Below are 18,741 nucleotides of genomic sequence, written 5' to 3' on the forward strand. Positions count from 1 at the left end.
GATCACTGTGGGAGCAGCATGCAACCGGTCTGTGCTTCTGTGTGCTACAGTCTCAAACCATTACCTGCTTTGTTAGGGTCTTTCTTGTCCTCTTGGGAAATAGAATTTGTTCAGCTTGCGTACTCTGGCTCCCTTTGCATGCTTTGTTTTAGTTAGAGAGGCTCAGTTGAGTTTTGGAGAGATTTTTATTGGAGTGATAATGAACCTATTTTCTGTCGTCCTCTTTCTCACCAGCACCCGATATCGTGGTCTTCCTGTTCGCTACTATCCCCCAAGTGTCTCCTGGTATTTTGCCTCTGCCTCGGTTTTCAACTTTCTTGCTCTTTGTGGTTTGAGCAAGGATTTGTCTTCTTTCCTAACAGGCATGAGGGACAGGCTTGTAAACGGTTGATTTTATGTGCCCAGAACAATGCCCTGTCCAATCTTTTGTTCCTCTAACAACCACCTAGGATTCCTGGCAATCCTACCTACAGTTTAATGCATCTGTTGAAGCCATGGCTGCAAATCCACATGTGCATGAGGGTCTTTTCGTCCGTTGCCATTATAAGGAATGAGCCCACTGTGCACAAGAGGTGTGTGTGTGTGTGCGCGTGCGCATGTGCATGACTTTGGATTGAGGAAAGCATGACAACAACGGCTCAACATAATCGTGTTCGTGAACAGGTTTGTAAATTCACACTTACCCAATTGCCTTTAGTGAGGAAGAACAGCCTCCAAGTTGCTGGGCAATGAAGTTTTCCTAAATGGGAGAGATGTGGCATCCTTCCCTGCCCCGCTACTAGATCATCAATGTTCCGAACAACATAAAGGTGTATGAGGCAAAACAAAAAAACAACCCATCCCTCCATGGCCTTTGACCCCATAGCTGATGGTAGAAGCCATAAGTGTTCTCCTTCTCAACATTTCTGCAGTCCCTGGGCACGTGGCTATTGGAGCAGCGTTCGTTTTGGCAGGGAACGGGTGAGGGAGGCATGCACAGTATCTGTAAACGAAATTGGACCAGAGTGTCCATTGGGGTCAGAGGGTGGAGAGAAGGGTTCTCCTAGCAGGTATCCATTTTTTAAGCTATGAAATAACTGCTTCCCCAGTTCCACCTCGAATGCTCTTTTAGAAATCCTGGCTGATCTATAGTAATGCACCATTTCTGTGCTTTAATTTGAGTGAGCTTTATTTGCGGATTAGCCTCTTAGATTTGCTTGCTTCTCTCTAGCCCTGTCCTAGCCCTTCAGCGCACGTACAATCTGTTTGCAGCATATGCAGGTACGGATCTGTATGCATGTACTGTTATTTTGCACACAGTAGTACACTTCCTATCTCTACCTGCATTTGAGGGGGCTTGTACTCAGGTTCACTTTTAAAATGAATGCAGGCACAGTCATTCGCACAAAAACGTATACATCCATACCAAAACACCTGTGTACATTGTGTGTGTGTGTGTCCGTGTGTCCGTCTTGGAGCCCTTTTCAAGCACAGAAGGGGTGTGTGGCAGCAACCCCCATGACTGACAGGCAATTTGAAGCCTCTGGATTGGCCAGGCCTGGGGCAAGTACCAAAAGGCCAGCCTTCTGCCTTCACCAGGTCAGCAACGCAGCCACTCTGCCCGCTGTGCTTCAGGCTCCAATTTCTCCTGGTTTCAGCTCCAGCCCAAGCTTACAGTTCAAGCCTCCAGCTGGTTTAAAAAGACACACAAACCCCCCACTATATGAGCATAATATGTAGCTCTTTGTGTTTAAAGCAATCCGGCTGTAATTACAGGGTAGCAAATTGGGCACTTGGTATTGCACAAAACACATAATGTGAGCACAGCCTTCCTCCATAATCATAAACATATTTATATGGAAGGGATTGCTACTGACTTCAAAGGGATGTGATTCCAAGCATCCCTTTCAACACCTGGAGAGCAGACAGGGCACTGCTAAAAGCACAGTGCCACAATGAGAAACACTCGAGAGGTATTCTTCCCATTTCAGCCCAATTCTCATGTTAATTGCTCACATCAGAACAGCCTTGCTGGGTCAGCCTGAGGCCCATCTAGTGTCCAGTGTGTCCTGTCAGCATTGGGATAGGAGGGGGCGTGATGTGTAGGGGGAGAAGGGATGCCTGACTGCTCCCCCGAGCCCCTGTTTTCTCCCTGTGAGTTCTTCCCCCAGTTGCTTTTCCCCACCTGCAACTCTCCTCCAGCTGTGTTTATTTTTTCACTTCTCCATCCTTTTCCTCCAAGGGGCTCAGGGGGATACACGTGGTTCTGCCACCACCCATTTCATCTTTTTAACTGGGGGCAAAATGGCAGGTGGAATAGCTGAGTACTCGCTGTCCCTGACCCTTTCCCACCACATCTTGCCATCTCTAAATGCTTCTATGCAACCATATGAGCAGAAGAACCTGCCTTATCCCCAGTCGGACCACCAGTCCATCTAGCCCATTGACACGGAGTGGCAGCAGCAGCTGTCCAGGTTTTCAGTGGGGGGGGGGAATTCCCCACCCTACCCTGAGATACCAGGGATTGAACCCAGAGCCTTCTGCTTGCAAGGCATGTGCTTTACCACTAAGCTGCACTTTGATCCCCTTCAAAGGAGAAACAGCTGCTAGAGTTTTGAGACCCAAGATGGCCACTTTACATGTTCCAGTCCAAGTGTCCTTTGGATCAGGGATTCTCAACGTTGGGTCCCCAGATGTTATTGGACTTCAGCTCCCATAATCTCCAGCCAAAGGCCACTAGGGCTGGGGATTATGGGAGTTGAAGTCCAATAACATCTGGGGACCCAAGATTGAGAATCCCTGTTTTGGAGTGTGTGTGTGTGTGTGTGTGTGTGTGTGTGTGTGTGTGTGTGTGTGTGTTTTAAATAAGATTGCGGTGGGAGCAATATTGGAAGGTCTTTGTGGTGTTCCATGCCTCCTTTGACATCTGAGTCCAGAGTGAAGGTTCATCTGCGCTGTGCCGAAGCCATGTGATGTGGATCTGAAGCTGTGGCTCTTTCATCCCTTCTCCCATCCCTTTGCCTTTGTTGTCTATGCAATCTCTGTCCAATTACTTTGCACATCTAATAGAAACCCACCAGCTCTGTTTGCACGTAGCTTTGGTCTTGCCAATCAACAGTTGTGACCTTGGAATACTTTGGCTGCTGGTGCGACTGTTAATTCTACATTTGTAACCCCAGGCTCTCCATTGGAGAACTAGCACGGAAGTTCAGGGCAGTCCTAACATCTCCTTCCCTCCCTTGTCAAATCTTCAAAATTCAGGTGTTCGCCTGCAACATCTAAACAGCTTTGAACCATGCGCACCAGGCCTAACGTGCACTCTTGCTCTCAACATTTGAGGGGAGAGAGATTACAGGAAGCAATCTTCAAAGCAACAAAGAATTCAATAAAAATGTCTATAGTATTCTCACTTGGGTTTCTTGAAAGCTTAATGGTAATTAAGAGACCTTAAGTGTGCTAAATTTAAAAAAAAAATAAAGCCACATTTTTAATCACCCTACGTGCATTTCAAAGGGTTTCTTTTGAAACTATGCATTGAATCAAGATATTCAGGGGAAATAGAGTGTTGGGTTCTTTTTTTATAATGCATTTGGCAGAATATTAACAGCATTGATGTATGTGCTGAAAGGACCCAGATGCTCACTTCTCGTTATGAATGTCTGTTGTTGTTATAGACTATTGTTCTAAGCCAGGGCATGGAGAGGTTTTGGTTGGGAGAAGGAAGGGCACCCAGTCCATTTTAATTTCGCCTCTGGGGCTTAATTCGCACCTGTGTGTTCACACTCACAGATAGAGGTCCACACAACCCCAAACTGTGCCCCACCCAGGTTTGGGAGCTGTGCACACTCCCAGTTTTCTGTTGTGTGGGTGCAAACAACTAGGAAAGAGGATGGAGAAGTGATTGTGTGGAATCAAGGCAGGAGGGAAAGCTTTTCCTCCTACCTTGGTTCCACACAATCCCTTCTCCCTCCTCCTACCTAGTTGTTTGCACCCACACAACCAAAAACTGGGAGCAGGCACAGCTCCCAGACCTGGGTAGGGCACAGTTTTGGGTTGTGTGAATTACCTCATACATTCACAGAGTCATGTAAAAATCTGCTGCATGCTCCACTTGATCCAAGTTCCTGTTAACATACAGGAGCTTGAATCAAGTGAAGTATGCAGCCAATCTTGACATGAATGTGCACGTGTGTGCGTGAACACACACACAAACACACACATGCTGTGCTCTCCCTGCACCCACACATACACTGCTTCACAATCTGCTTTTTCAACAAAGTTTCTTTCAATCCTATGGGTATCTGCCAATTTAATCACTAGTCAATTAACTTAGGGCTGCTTCCTCCCACATTCTGTCTTAGAAATGTTTTTCTATGAGTTTTTATTTTCTAACCCTTAATTAACCAAGCATGGTGGGCGTTACTTTAGGCATGTAAATTAACAAAAGGCAATTAGTCCACAAAGATCCTGGCTAAGTCTGGCTATCATCCAATAAAACAAACACGTGGTGAGTTGATCAGTAAATGAATTTATTAAAGCTGCATGTTTTTGCATACGGGGAGAGCAATAATTCTAAAGGAAAAGGCATACTTTGTTTTTGAAGGATATATGCATGTGTGAGTGATATAATCTATGGAAGAAGCATTCTCTCTTGCATGAGAGAAGAGAGAATGCTCTCCCCCTTTAGAAGCTTTGTATAAATACAGATGTATTAATTACAACTAGCTGGCCCAGGTGCATAACATCTGCACCTCTAGTTCGCTCTCGTTCTCAGACCATCGTTCTTAGCCCTCTCCCCCCCCCCCCAATGTTTTTTCTCTCTGGCTGGTTGCCTGGCCAGCCATTTCTTTGGGCCAGCTACCCACCACTTTCTCCCCACCCACCCCTCTGCCACCGCTTTCTCTCCCTGTCCATTCACCTGCCCGCCCATTCGCCTGCCCATTGGCCTTATCTTCCCCACCACTGCCCCCTTCCTCTCCCCCTCCCAGCAGCTTGCTCGCAAACTCTCATGAGAGCTGCCACACATGGGATTAGCCACGGGTACGTCTTAGAGAATTAGATAGATAGATTGTAGAAAAATGTAGCTTACCCACTTAATGAGGTGCATTCTAGTCAATCAAAATGTTTTTGAGCAATTTACTCTGATGAATCTACTAAAGGTTGCTCTAATTTTTACTAGCTTGCCTGCCCAGATGTGTGTGTGTGTGTGTGTGCGCGCACACACACACACACACACACACCCCTTAGTAGTTTGCAATGTGTCAAAGGCCAGAAAACATTGGAGCCCAACTCTTCTAACTTACAAAAGCAACCCTGTCTCGGGTTACCTGGAGCAGAATCTGCTCACTGTGGGCAGCCAGGCAGGCAAGTGGCTCCTTGCAAGTCCGAATCCTGGGAGGAGAGGCAAGGAAGGTAGATTAGAAGTTGTAGTTGTGGTGCTTAACCCACGAGTTCTCCAACTTGGGTCCTTCAGTGTTGTTGAATTACAACTTCCACCATCTCCAGACACAATGGCTGAAGACCCAAGTTGGAGAACCCTGTCTTCAGGGGAGCTTGTGCAGTTTTAATACTCTTCCAGGGTTTAAATGCCTCAAATCAAATCAGATCTTTATTATGGTCAGTGACAAGCTTCAGGGAGTGAATACAATATCAGTAGCAATAGTAACAGTAGTAACAGCAGAACAAGAAATAGTGCAAACACATGTATAACAAAACTCTAATATACTTACTAACAAACAAATTAGCCAGAGTGCAACTGGCTGCAGTTATTAAGAGACCATTTGAGAATTTCGCAAGCTGCTGTACAAAATTTAGCAACATTGCTTGTGATTTCAGACTGCTAATCAAAAAGGAGGAGCATAATATAAAAACTTTCAAGTTAAGTTGTTTACATGAGAACCTCGATGTTCACGGGGGTTCCATTCTGGGCTGCAGCCGCGGATATGGAAATCGCAAATATCTAGTCATTGGGCCTATGGGATCGCAGGGTTTAGGTTCCCAGTTGGCCAAAAATAGGCCAAATTTTGTGTGTGAGGGGGGGCTTCTTACTGTGCTCTGCTGCTCCCCTTGAGTTGTGCTGTGCCCCCAAATTGGTGGAAAATCTGCAGGGTATTTTCACTATATGTTTTTTTTTAAACAAAGGAGCCATTTTGTGGCTCTGTTGAAGACAAAGAGAAAAGAAAAGCCCAGCAAAGGAGAGAGGAAGAGCCCATCTGTTTCCCCTTCAGTGCTGTTCGGGGTGGGAGACAGAGTGTGTGCTGTTGGCTCCTTCTGCTACTACCTGCCTGCTTCTGCTTCCACCTGTGAGACTGCTGCCTGCTGCCTCTGGGTAACATCTGGGGAGTGTGTGCAGGACTGGGGCCAGGGGTGGGTGACTCTGCAGTCCCACTACCATCTGCCCAGCTCTGGGCCTTTATAGGAACACTGCCTGTGGCGGCAAGGCCGCCACTGGCGGGGTGACATCAAAGGGGGTCGCCCCTTTGGGGGAGCCACTTCAGGGGGATAATGGGGGCGAGGGCCAGGCTGTTGGGCTCAGGAGCCCTCGTGATATGTGAAGGTGAGTGTGTATTTTAATTTGGCTTCTGTCTGAAATCTTGGATGAGTTGAGTTTTACTGTGTCTGGGACTGTCTGGAAATGGAGGGTGTATCCACTGATTATGGGGCAGCTGTTCCAGTGGTGGTGGGGAATAGAAGAAGTAACGTTGACAGGTCACTAGGCCGTTGCAGGAGAAGGGAAGTCAGAAACTTTATTGCTGTCTCCCCTTCTGGCTGTCCTGCCAGCTCTTTGACTCTGGAAAGTAATGCCCCCCCCCCCCCCCCCGAGCCTCGTCTTGCTCCTTTGTTATGCCAGGTCAGCCCAGAATAAACCTGAAGCTATCCATGATCTGATTCTGGATGAAGGGGCCAATCTGGTATGTATTACAGAGACTTGGTTGAGGGAGGCTGGTGATCTAGTCTGATCCCGGCCTCTCCCTGCAGGGTACTCTGTTGAGAAGCAGGGGAGGAGACGAGGGTAGGGAAGCAGGGGAGGTGGAGTGGCTGTGGTCTCTAAGAACAATATCTCCCTTGCCAGGATCCCTGTCAAAGTGTCTGAACATATTGAATGTATGTACCTAAGCTTGGGGACCAGAGATAGATTGGGACTTCTGTTGGTGTACCGATTGCACCGCTGCCCAACGGAGTCCATAACTGAGCTGACGGACTTGGTCTCAGGCTTGGCGTTGGAGTCTCCCAGGCTTGTAGTGCTTGGGGTTTTCAGTGTTCACTTTGGGGCCAATTTGTCCAGGGCGGCTAGGGAAGTCATAGCAGCCATGACAACTATGGGCCTATCCCAAGTGTTCTTGGGAAAGATGCAGATTGCCGGTCACACGCTTGATCTAGTCTTCCACTCTGAACATGGACGGACCACCATCTGGTTAAGGCTGGAGTCACAACCGCGTTCCAACTCCGCAGGGGCAGAGGGCTCATTAGGATGGTCCGGTTACTAGATCCAATAACCTGTTACCAGATCCAATAGAATTCCAAGAAGCCTTAGAGGGATTTAGTGTTGGCTCTGCTGGTGACCCTGTTGACACTCTGGTTGAGAATTGGAATAATCAACTCACCAGGGCAGTGGACACAATTACTCCTAAGCATCCTTGACTTGAGCACAAGTGGAGAAAGACTCGACTTGAGTCCGGCAGATTTTTACATAGAGAGCATTTGAAGATCTATGCTCAGGCGATACATGCGGCAAAAAACCGATTATTTTCCTCCTGTATTGCATACGCAAGTTCACATCCGGCAGAGTTGTTCAGGGTCGTGAAGGGGCTAATGTGCATCCCTTCCCCCTTGAATCAGTACTTGGAACAAACAATTACTCACTGTGACCTTTTAAATGAGTTTTTTTGTGGACAAAATCTTTCATATTCAGGCCAACTTAGTTTCAAACTCCACAATTGTTAGAGAGTCTGATGCCAAGGTGTCCAGCAGCGCCTCTTATGTGATGACCCTGGATCAGTTTCAGTTTGTGACCCCTGAGGATGTGGACAAGTTGCTTGGAATGGTGCGGCCTACCACCTGTCCTCTTGATCCTTGCCCGACATGGCTTATAATATCTAGCAGGGAGGCTGTTGTATGGGGCCTGGTAGAGATCATAAATACTTCTCTGAGGGAGGGCAGGATGCCTCCTTGTCTTAAGGAGGCAATCATTAGACTGTTTCTGAAGAAGCCTGCCTTGGATCCCTCAGAATGAAGCATTTACAGCCCTGTCTCCAACCTTCCATGGCTGGGCAAGGTGATTGAGAAGGACCACCTCCCAGCTCCAGGTGGTCTTGGAAGAAACTGATAATCTACACCCATTTCAAACTGGCTTTTGGGTGGGCTATGGGGTGGAGACTGCCTTGGTCAGCCTGATGGATGAGCTTCAATTGGGAATTGAGAGATGAAGTGTGACTCTGTTGGTCCTTTTGGATCTCTCAGCAGCTTTCAATACTATTAACCATAGTATCCTTCTGGAATGTCTGAGGGGATTGGGGGTGGGAGACACTGCTTTGCAGTGGTTCTGCTCCTACGTCACGGGCAGATTCCAGATGGTGTCTCTTGGATTTCTTCAAAATCTGAACTTTCCTATGGTGTCCCTCTGGGCTCCATATTGCCTCCAATGTTAATATCATCTGGAGAGGTTCATCTGTGCTTGCTGCCAGCCTGTTGGGTGGCTGCTTGGGAATGGGCCTTCTCCATCGCTGCCCCTGGACTTTGTAACGCACTCCCCATTGAAATAAGAGCCTCCCCATCTCTGGCAATTTTTTAAAAGGCACTGAAGACACATTTATTCACCCAGGCTTTCAATTAGATTGATAGTTTTTAAAAAAATGAATACTGGGTTTTAAATGATTTTAATTGATAATTGATTTGATGTTTTAAATGATTTTAATGATAGATAGATAGATAGATAGATAGATAGATAGATAGATAGATAGATAGATAGATAGATAGATAGAATGGCAGCCAGAAATCACCTCTGTGGTCATTTCCAGCCACCTCTGACCCATGGATACACAAGGTCGGCATGTTGGTTTCCCCCCACTGCTTATGCCAAGGTTGGATGGCTTTTCCCCAACCATGGATAGGCGAATCCACATCTGTGGATAACGAGTTTTACCTATATTGCTAAAACTGAAGTCATCACAATATAAAATGAAAAGTACACTTACAAAATTTAAAACAAATGTTCATAATATAAAATGAAGTTTTGAAATTTACAAGGGAATCACAATAGAACATAAGAAGTTGAAAACCGTAATATTAGAAGAAAGCTAAATCAGAAAATCAGCTTCCAGGTTTTACTAAGACAGTTCTTGCATGCCTCAATGAGTGCTTTTGATATCAGATTTACTGACCTCCTGCAGGTCCTATTACTGTCAAAGATCATGTAGTGAGCATGAAACTAAATTGGCCATAATTAATACAATTATTTGTGTTTGAGTTCAGTTCTCAACTTTCAGTTCTTTCTTTATATGTATTTCATACATTGTGTGTACCATAGGCAGGGACCCAAGGTGAAATTTTAGTTTCTATATATGTCATGCCTATTTTATTGTTTGTTCTTCCAGGTAAAGATGATGAATTTCCAAAAATGAAGTTGGGGAAAATTCCACTGGAGCCCCAGGCTGCTGTGCTAGATCTTACTCAGCTGGCCAATGGGCAGAGCAGTACAAGTGTATCTGATAGTGCTCAGTCCCCGCATAGGACAGGCCAAAAAACACCTCCTGAAAAAGTCCAAGAAAGCTCACCAAACCACCGAAGAAGACGAAATTCTCTGGAAAAGAAGCCTTCTTTCAGACACCCTAAAGCTGTAGCAGCAATGGCCCAAGGTGGGTTGCCAAAGAAGGACATTGATAACAACAGAAAAAAGCCTGAAAGTGAATCGGAAGCCGACTCGAAGCAAAACGACAATGTAGCCGCCAACCAAAATTCCAACGCGACTTCAAATGTAGGAATTGTCCCCAGGTGGATTAAACCATCTGATATCAAAATCATTGAGAAAACAACAAAACTCACCAAGGAGCTCAAGAGTCGATCTGCAAACCATGCCAGTTCAGGAGCTCCCCCCAGTCCTGGAGGTGACACACAGTTGTTCACTGTAAAGCAAAAGAAGAGGGTTTTGGATGTTGATGAGGGTAAGCGAGGGTCAAATGCCTCCCAGTATGACAATGTTCCTGTTGCTGATCTAGAGAACGAACTGTCTCTGGATGAGTTGCTAGAAAGGGCTGTCCCACAGAGTCCAAGAAACACGGCTTTCTCGAGCAGTTCAAGGAAGTTGATGGAGAAAGCATCTAGTCCACCAAAAATATCCAACAGTTATGCCTTCAGCTCTCAGCCAAGAATACTCAGATACTCCTCTCAATCTGATGGGGCAGATTTTGGACATCATATCAAACCACCACCACCATCTTATAGTAACCCACCCGTTTACCATGCAAATTCCCCAAAGCACGTTACCAGCACAGTTCATTCCGGCTTCATTGCCACACAGTATAACCATGGGAATCAAACCAACTCCCCCGGTCGACCATATGTCACTAATTTTCCAACAGAGATGTTTACTGATAAACCCCATATAAATTATTCTGTCAACCACCAAAATCTCGTCGTGACACCTTCTAGTCGAATAGAGGTTCTCCCAGCTGACACTTATGCAAGCAATCCTAAATCGCCAATAGGCATCAGGTTTGTAATACCTCCAGCGGATTATGTGCCAGAAAACAGAAAGAGGTCGGATCCTGCTTATATGTACAGACCGGACGCTTATCGGCCATCCTGGAGTCAAGATGGTAGCCGAAGCTACTTGAGTAACTTGAAGAGAAATCCGCCTTTTCAATCAACCCCTGTTAAAGATCATAACCTCCCCACAGTTTCTGTGGATAGCCCTATAAGATACAGGACTTCCCCAACCTCAGAAGAACATGGCTCACCACACTTTCAGCATCCAGGTCCCCCAGGTCTTACCCGCCACTACAGACACCAGACTGATGGATTCTCTATGCACGAATCAGTACTGCTGTGAGAAGCAACACATGACCTAAAGGACAGGAGAAGTACATGCCAGAATCACAACGCTTGGGTTGGTAGTTATCCAAGCTTTAGTATTCTTTATACAGGACAATTCATTTAACGCATACACAAAATAACACTATTTCACAGCTGCGTTAAATGTTAACAAAAGCTGACAAGCATTGAATAGAGCAGGAAAACGCAGATTATTGTAAACATAGCAATAGGGTTCTATGTCCAACGACCATGGTGGGCCGTTGCTGCATTTACGTAGCTTGCCTGGGAAATGACTTGTTGACTAAACCTTGTAAGGCCCACTTTTGTAAGCTGCTTGTTGACTGACACTACAATCCGTTTGTGTGTTTACTTGTGACGGGAGAATTGCAGAGTCTGGAATGGAGGCATGCATATTCTTGGAGAGCAACCACAGAATACTTGTTTTTATTCAATTTTATTTTTGCTAACTTAATTTATAAACCATCCATTCACTTGGGATGTGGAGGTTTCCTGGCATTCTTACATACACTGCCTCTGGAACCCAGGAGCAATGGGTTATCCAATGCAATCTTGATATGGGGATGTCATTGCCCTGGCTCAGCTGGAAAGGAGAGGTTGGGCATCCAAAGCAAAGACATTCTGATATGGCCAATAAATGGTGCTTACAAAAATCAGGACTGTCTGAATTGTAGCGTGTCTCTAGGGTGTCACTTGAGTTTGAGCCCATCATCCATAGTCACATGTCCAAAGGCAGTTCTGCAGTGATAGTTTTCACCTCAAGTTGTGTGGGGGGGGGAGGGAGAAAGACAGACAGACTGACAGACAGAAGGGGGGGGGCAGAAGTGCAACCCAGGGGAATCTGTGTGCGTTCCGCACACAGCAAAGCTAATATACGTGACTGTCAATATATCCTCCCGTAATCATACAGGAAACTTCTGCAACTGTTCAGAATGTCTGTGTGACTGCCTCTGGGGTGGCACTAGCCCATCCACCACTTTTTGGCGCCTTGGATTTTGCTTTTGCATCAAGGCATAGATGCACAGAGCCAGTGCATGTGCGCCCAGCCTGCAGAAGTCCTGCGCCTCGGTCTGTCCCATTTGCGCGGTTTTTGCCCATATGGCTTGGGCTATACAAATGTAGGTCCCTGTGCCAATGTGAAAACACCAACAAGTGAGCAGCAGTTGGGTGGGAGGGCATGCTATGAGGGAGGCCAGAGCGATCCCAATCTTGTCTGGAGCAGGCATTCTGAACATTGGCACAGGCTGCCCATAACCTGTTAAGCAGATTGCTTTTGAGCACAGCAGCTGCCTATCGGGCACTGTTGTGGACGCACAAAGGGGCCAACCAAGTACAACCAAGAAGGAAGAAAAGTATCTCCCGTTAAGCATAACTTTCCTAGAAGCAAAGTCTCTCATCTTTATCCTCATCTCTGTCGAGGAAGTGTTGACCCCTTGAAAATACCCTGAGAGTTTCTGCAATGATTATTAATATAGGACTTCTGTCCTTCACAATACATCCCAAGAAATGAAGGGACTTTACCGCTCTTGGTTGCACACCATTGATGTTGCCTTTTCTTTGTGTCTTGTCCTGGGGCTGCCCTTTTGGATCATTGCATTAAATGTTGTTTTGAAGACACCACGGACACAATCCGCTGGGACTGGCTTGAGTCTCATTAACTCCACTGAGGCTTGCCCAGGGGACATTTCTGGTGGAACATACTAAACATCTCCCCATAACTTATGATCCACCAACTCCAAAGCACCCCTTGGACCACATATAGTGACCTGCCGGACACTAACCAACCTCTTCCTCTCTCTTTCTCACATTTACCCTGTTCTTACAGTCCTAATCAGACCTCAAAAACAGGAGGCTGCTCAAGCCACTGGAGGACTACAGAGCATGCCTGGTGGCTTGCAATTGACTTGGGAGCAGCAGGTGTTCTGCAGGCCTGGGCTTTGCAGCTCAAATCCCACCCCCACCCGCAGCCCAAATCTCACAGCATAGCTGTGGTTCTGGACAGGCAAAGGCAAAAGGATTGCAGAGCTTTGATTTGGGGAATCCAAAAGGTTGCTAGTTCATATCCTGGCTGGATCGTCTTGGGACAATGTTTGAATGATTTGACTTTCTCCCCCTCGGTACCCCTGTCTATTTGCTGTCTTCCCCTCCTCACATGTGCTTCCTTGTTTGTTCCCCTGACGTGCTCAAGCATCTTACTTTTCTTGAGAGCAATAGATTTAAGCACTTGATTGGGCTCGTGCTGCTGTGCCGTCGAGGCCCTTAAGAGGTTATTGTAGGGATGAAGTCTAATGCTGAAGTGCTCCCTCATTGTTAATAGGAGGCCAGCAAATGCATTGTAACCGAATGCTTTCTCATCAGTGCCTGCAACCTTTCTGCGCTTGCTTTTTTCCTCCGATATTTTGCATCTGCTGGCAGGGCAAAGACAGCAGGGAGAGATCCTATAAAACATCCGCAGGATTTCCTGCGAGGGCGATGGCCTCTTCAGGTGCTTGGCAAGTTGCCACTGTGGCCACAAGCCAAAGCCCCACAGACTGTCAGTGGCTACATGTGGCTCTGTGGGAGCCATGGCTGCCCTCAGGGGGTGGTCTGCGGTGCGTAGAAAGGGATGATGGAGCGCCCCTGCTTTCTCAGAGCTCCATCGGCACAAACCTGGACGCTGTCACTCCTTTAGGAATGCTCGGTGATCTGAACCTCACCAGCATGGATGTGAATTCAAGGGGGAGAGGCCTCGACCCATGTCTGAGGTCTCTGGGAGCCAAAACAGATATGAGTCGGGCAACGTGAGGCGGGGTTAGGGGAGAATTTGCCTTTTCCCTTCCCAGTGGTGTTTACAGCATTGATGGGGCAATTGTGATTGGAGAAATCACCTGGGGGAGTAGAGCAAAACACTCTCTGGCAGAGCCACTGCCCCAATCATATTTGGAACCCCCTGCACAGCTGCTGTTTAAGGCCCCCCCCCCGCAGCCCTAGCCACAGGTCTCCCATGTCACATCTGACTTGGCTCTAAGCCAAGGTGGCCACCAGGGGTCACATGTTTCAGTGGGCCAGGCAGCCCCATCGGCACTTGGCCTTATGACTGCACTAATATGCACAATGGCATTATCACACACTACAGAGCCGAGAGCCCCAGGAAGACCCAACTCTAACCCAGCAAATGGCATCACCTTTGGTCCTCCTAATTCCCCATTAGCAGACAAATGCATGAGCACCAGCGCACGCACACATACACACCCCAGGAGCAGTTTGCTATTTGACCTCAGGGCAACGCTGCGGTTTGACCCATGGCCTAGGACCAAACTCCCTGAGCTGCAATGCTGTCTGCCCCAGGCTCAACATCTCCGATGGAAGAATGCTTCTCAAACCAAGCACTGGTGGGCTCTGTTGCAAACACAACGGACCTTTGCTCACCAGGCATCCTTTTTATCCGTCGTTTGCTTTGCACTGACAGTGACGATTTTAAGTACAGCATGGATAATGCTTCCCTCTAAATCTGGCCTGTGGAACTTGTGACCCATCGAGCCGATTAGTCCCTGTCCGCTGTGTAGTTTGGCCTGCCAGGGGCTTGCCCCCCCCCCCATCTTTAGGCAGTCCCAAACCAAGAGGTCTGTCGAGACCCCCGTGGGCCACCCTAGACGGCTGCTGGGATGATGCTTTTGGTTTGGTGTATCATGAGTTGCACAGAGCTCCTCTACATAATGTCCTTCTGTGCCGAAGCTCGCTGCAGGTTGGCGCTGTTAATGTTTCATGGTACCGAAGTATTTTAAATTTAGTTGGGGGGGGCGGGGCGGGGGAGGAACTGAAGTAACATTTAGCCAATGTGACAGATGTTTTCTGTATATAGCAAGTCTGATGTAATGTTTAATTAAGTTGGCAACTGACTTTAAAAAATCCATGCGGAAATGCAGCAAGTAACAGCAGCTGAGTTCTGCACGGGAGAAGAGAAGGTTCTAAACCCAGGGTAAACAAGCTTGGCTTGCCCGCTGCTGTTGGACTACAGCTCCCATCATCCTCAGCCTCAATTTATTGTGACTGGGAATGATGGGAGTTGTAGTTGAGCAACAGCTGGAGCGCCCAGCTTGCCTGCCCCTGTTCTGAACTGACGCACAGTGCTTTTCTTTCCCCTTCAGTTCTGACTGATGTCCTGCCGCGTAGAAATGTATGTATATAATAATGTAGCAATGTAATAATCCCAAAGTTTTAAACCATGGCTTTGTGATTCATAATAAATATAATGAAGATAAAGCTGTACAATTTTACTGGATGCTAGCAGCAGAAAGACAGCTGCTCCTAAAATATGTATTGAGACTAGTAAATACTGTAGATTTTTATATATAAAATATATACATGCTATTTTTCTTATGTCATCTTGGACAGATTTTTTTTTTTAACTGTGTCTTTCCTATTTTGATGTGACCTGTATTTTTTAACATGTTAAAAATAATTATGAAGCATAAACTGTCTGGTGTGCCTGTCTTAAACTGTAAATTTTTATCGGGTTGTCAGACCAAATGCCAGAATTTAACCATTTTATCACTGCACTGACTGAGTTTTCTTTCTCTCCCTCACCCCGAGGTAGAGAAGCAAATGAAGCACCGGCTGGGTCGAGGGGCACACGTCTTCTGCACTTCCTGGCCACGCCCTCCTGAGTCAGCATGCATGTGATGTCAACACAGGGGCAGTATAGGCAAGGAGGCGTTCATCTGAATGAATGCCTCCATTAAACCAAATGAATACCCCTTCCATCAAACCAATCATCATTAGGGTTGCTAGTTCAAAATAAAGGATTTGGATTTTTTTATACACACACACACCCCTCTGATGTGCTGGTTAGATTACATGTTCCAACCACGACGACACATTGAATGTACAGAATGTAATACCTGGGAGGATCCCCACCCCCTCTCCCCATGTTGAGTTTGTCCAAGAATCTACACTCTGTCATCTGGAAAGGTTTCTTAGCAGCAGGAAGACATAAGAACAGCCCTGCTGGATCAGGCCCAAGGAGGCCCATCTAGTCCAGCATCCTTTTTCACACAGTGGCCCACCAGATGCTGCTGGAAGCCGCAGGCAGGAGTTGAGGGCATGCCCTCTCTCCTCCTGTTACTCCCCTGCAGAGGCATCATGCTTTTGAGGCTGGAGATGGCCTATAGCCCTCTGACTAGTAGCCATTGATAGACTTCTCCTCCATGAAGTTATCCAAACCCTCTTAAAGCCATCCAGGTTGTTGGCTGTCACTACATCTCGTGGCAGAGAATTCCACAAGTGGATTATTCATTAATGAAAAAGTACTTCCGTTTGTTGGTCCTAAAAACAGAGGCCTGCTCCTTCAAGGTTCATTTATTTTATTGCATTTACATTCTAACTTTTTCTGTTACGGAGCACAAATCAGCTTACAGGAGGACACCCAACTGGTCTCCCACCCTGGCACAGATCAGTCCTTAAACTGCTTAGCTGCTTCAAGTTAGCTATAGCTTGTGCCCTTAGACCAGGAGTAGGCAACCTTGCCTCTCCAGCGGTTGTTGAATTGCAGTTCCCAGCATTTATTATGGCTGGGGCTGATGGGAGTGGTAGTTCAACCGCAGCTGGAGAGCTGAGGTTGCCAACCTCTGCCTCAGACTATTCCCTGGGACCGATTGTTGTTCAGTGTAGCAGATTGTGGGCCTGTTCCCCAATGCATCTTTATCACTTGAGTGAGCAACCAAAGCATGGCCAATCCTTTTGGTTCTTTCATGCTGTTACGTTTACCATTGATAATATGTCCCATACATTCCAGTGTCCCCCATGTTTCGTCTCTACGAGCATCATCCTCCCCTTATGGGATTTCACCAGGAGACATTAAGGGTTGGAACAAAAGAGTTTTAATAAGTGGGAAATGGCTTAAAGGATATTGCAGCAGAGTTGTAAAAGGTGGAGGTGTTGGCCAGGAGTGCTTTCTATCCACATCAAATGGTTCGCCAACTGTGCCCTTTCCTGGAAGTGAGTGGCCTTAAGACAGTGGTGCACATGCTGCTCACCTCCAGGCTTGACTACGACAGTGCACTCTATGCAGGGTGCTAGATTGGTCTCCGGGACGTCCCGTAGAGACCATATTACTCCAGTTCTAAAAGATCAAGAAATCGCTACCAATAGGTTTCTGGGCAAAACACAAAGTGCTGGCTATAACTATAAAGCCCTTAAAGGCGTGGTCCCGTGGTATTTAAAAGAACCCCACCACCTATTAAGATCTTCAGGGGAGGTTAATCTGAGGGTGCCACCAGATCGTCTGGTGGTGACTCAAAGGTGAGCCTTCTCTGTAGTTGCCCCGGGGCTGTGGAACGCACTTCCTGCTGAGATTAGAGCTGCTCCATCCCCCGCTGGCTTTTAGGAAACAGCTAATGACACATCTCCTCCCCCAAGCTTTTTAGTTAGCTGGTGTGTTTTTATGGGTATTCTAATTTGATCTTTTTAATTTTTTAACTGTTAAACCTTCTTGGTTTGTTGTATGCTGTAAACCACCTAGAGACTTTGGTAGTGGACAGTATACAAATTTGTCGAAAGAAAAAATAAATGTTGAAAAGTACATCAATATGAAGGTCAAGTGAGCCGGCAGCCCCAAATAGTGGGAGGCTGTTCAAGAGAAGCACATCAAGCCCCAGTTATATCCTAGCAACTGAGTGGTCTCTTCTGGGATGCTCTATCTCAAAGCTGGAGGGCTGGGTTTGGTTGACCTGACTGAAAGGGCGGGGACTTGAACGTATCTAAATGAGGGTGGGGCTGAGCTTTCGTTCTCTAAGCAGAGAGGGCTGGGGCTCAGTGGGAGAGCATCCACTTTGCAGACAGAAGGTCCCAGTTTCAATACCCAGCAGCATCTCCCGGTAGGGCTGGGAAGGACTCCTGCCTGAAATCCGGGAGAGCCGTTGCCAGTCAGTGTAGACGGTACTGAGCTAGATGGACCAAGGGCCTGACTCTGTTTAGGGCAGCTTCCGATGTAAGCAAGAGTGGCTAACAGTACCAAATCCTTTATGAAGAAGTTTCAATAATTCATTTTAAACAAAGCCTTTTCAACTCTGTGTAGACTTAAGTAACTTGGCAAAGCAGAGAACTAATCCCAATGTTCTCTGGAGAACTTCCAGGGTATTTTCCCTCGAGGAGAGTTTTCTAAAGCCTTTTCCCAGAAGTCTTGTGTCATTCTAAATGTGACTTGAAAATTGCAGATTATTTTTTAATCTCTCCCCTCGATATTATGTTCCATGTTCAAAAACATGGGCTACTATTCAGGAGATGCCAACAAACTCTCGCCTTTTCCTATCCCACAATTTGCATTCTCTTGCATGGGTTTTTAGCAAGGGAAACACTTTTGCTTAAGATAATCTATAAACACAGTGAATGTACGAACAGCAGTCAATAAGTCTTCAGAGTACATTTCTCCCCAGTTCGTCTCCTTTTTTTTAAAAAAAAGCACTCTTCCATTGCTGCATATTTGGTTCTGCTCATGGGGGAGATTAAGGAATTATGCGGCAAGTGTGAAGATGGTGTCAGCCGGTAACAAGAACTGCAACTTTACACCGTCCACAGAACCCTCAAAAAGGTGTGTTTAAGGCATTTAATTGTTTGCCTCATCAATTTGTAGGAGCATAGGAAGCTGCCTTATACTGAGTCAGACCATTGGTCCATCTAGCTCATGATTGTCCACACTGACTGGCAGCAGCTTCTCCAAGGTTTCAGATGGACGTC

The 18,741-nt window shown here is 46.6% G+C and overlaps 1 protein-coding gene across 13 annotated transcripts in view; it reads left to right on the plus strand.

Annotated features, from left to right (window-relative positions):
• Positions 1 to 15,566, plus strand: part of USP6NL (USP6 N-terminal like) — a 218,658-nt gene extending 203,092 nt beyond the window's left edge. For all 13 annotated transcript variants that reach the window (XM_053256548.1, XM_053256546.1, XM_053256553.1 and 10 more), the window contains one exon: positions 9,573 to 15,566. In XM_053256548.1, the coding sequence (XP_053112523.1) occupies positions 9,573 to 11,026 (1,454 nt within the window). In that variant the 3' untranslated portion in view covers positions 11,027 to 15,566. The remainder of the gene's footprint in view (positions 1 to 9,572) is intronic.
• The last annotated feature ends 3,175 nt before the right edge of the window (positions 15,567 to 18,741 follow it).

The sequence above is a fragment of the Hemicordylus capensis genome, chromosome 5 (genome assembly GCF_027244095.1).
Source record: "Hemicordylus capensis ecotype Gifberg chromosome 5, rHemCap1.1.pri, whole genome shotgun sequence".
Classification (NCBI taxonomy): domain Eukaryota; kingdom Metazoa; phylum Chordata; class Lepidosauria; order Squamata; family Cordylidae; genus Hemicordylus; species Hemicordylus capensis.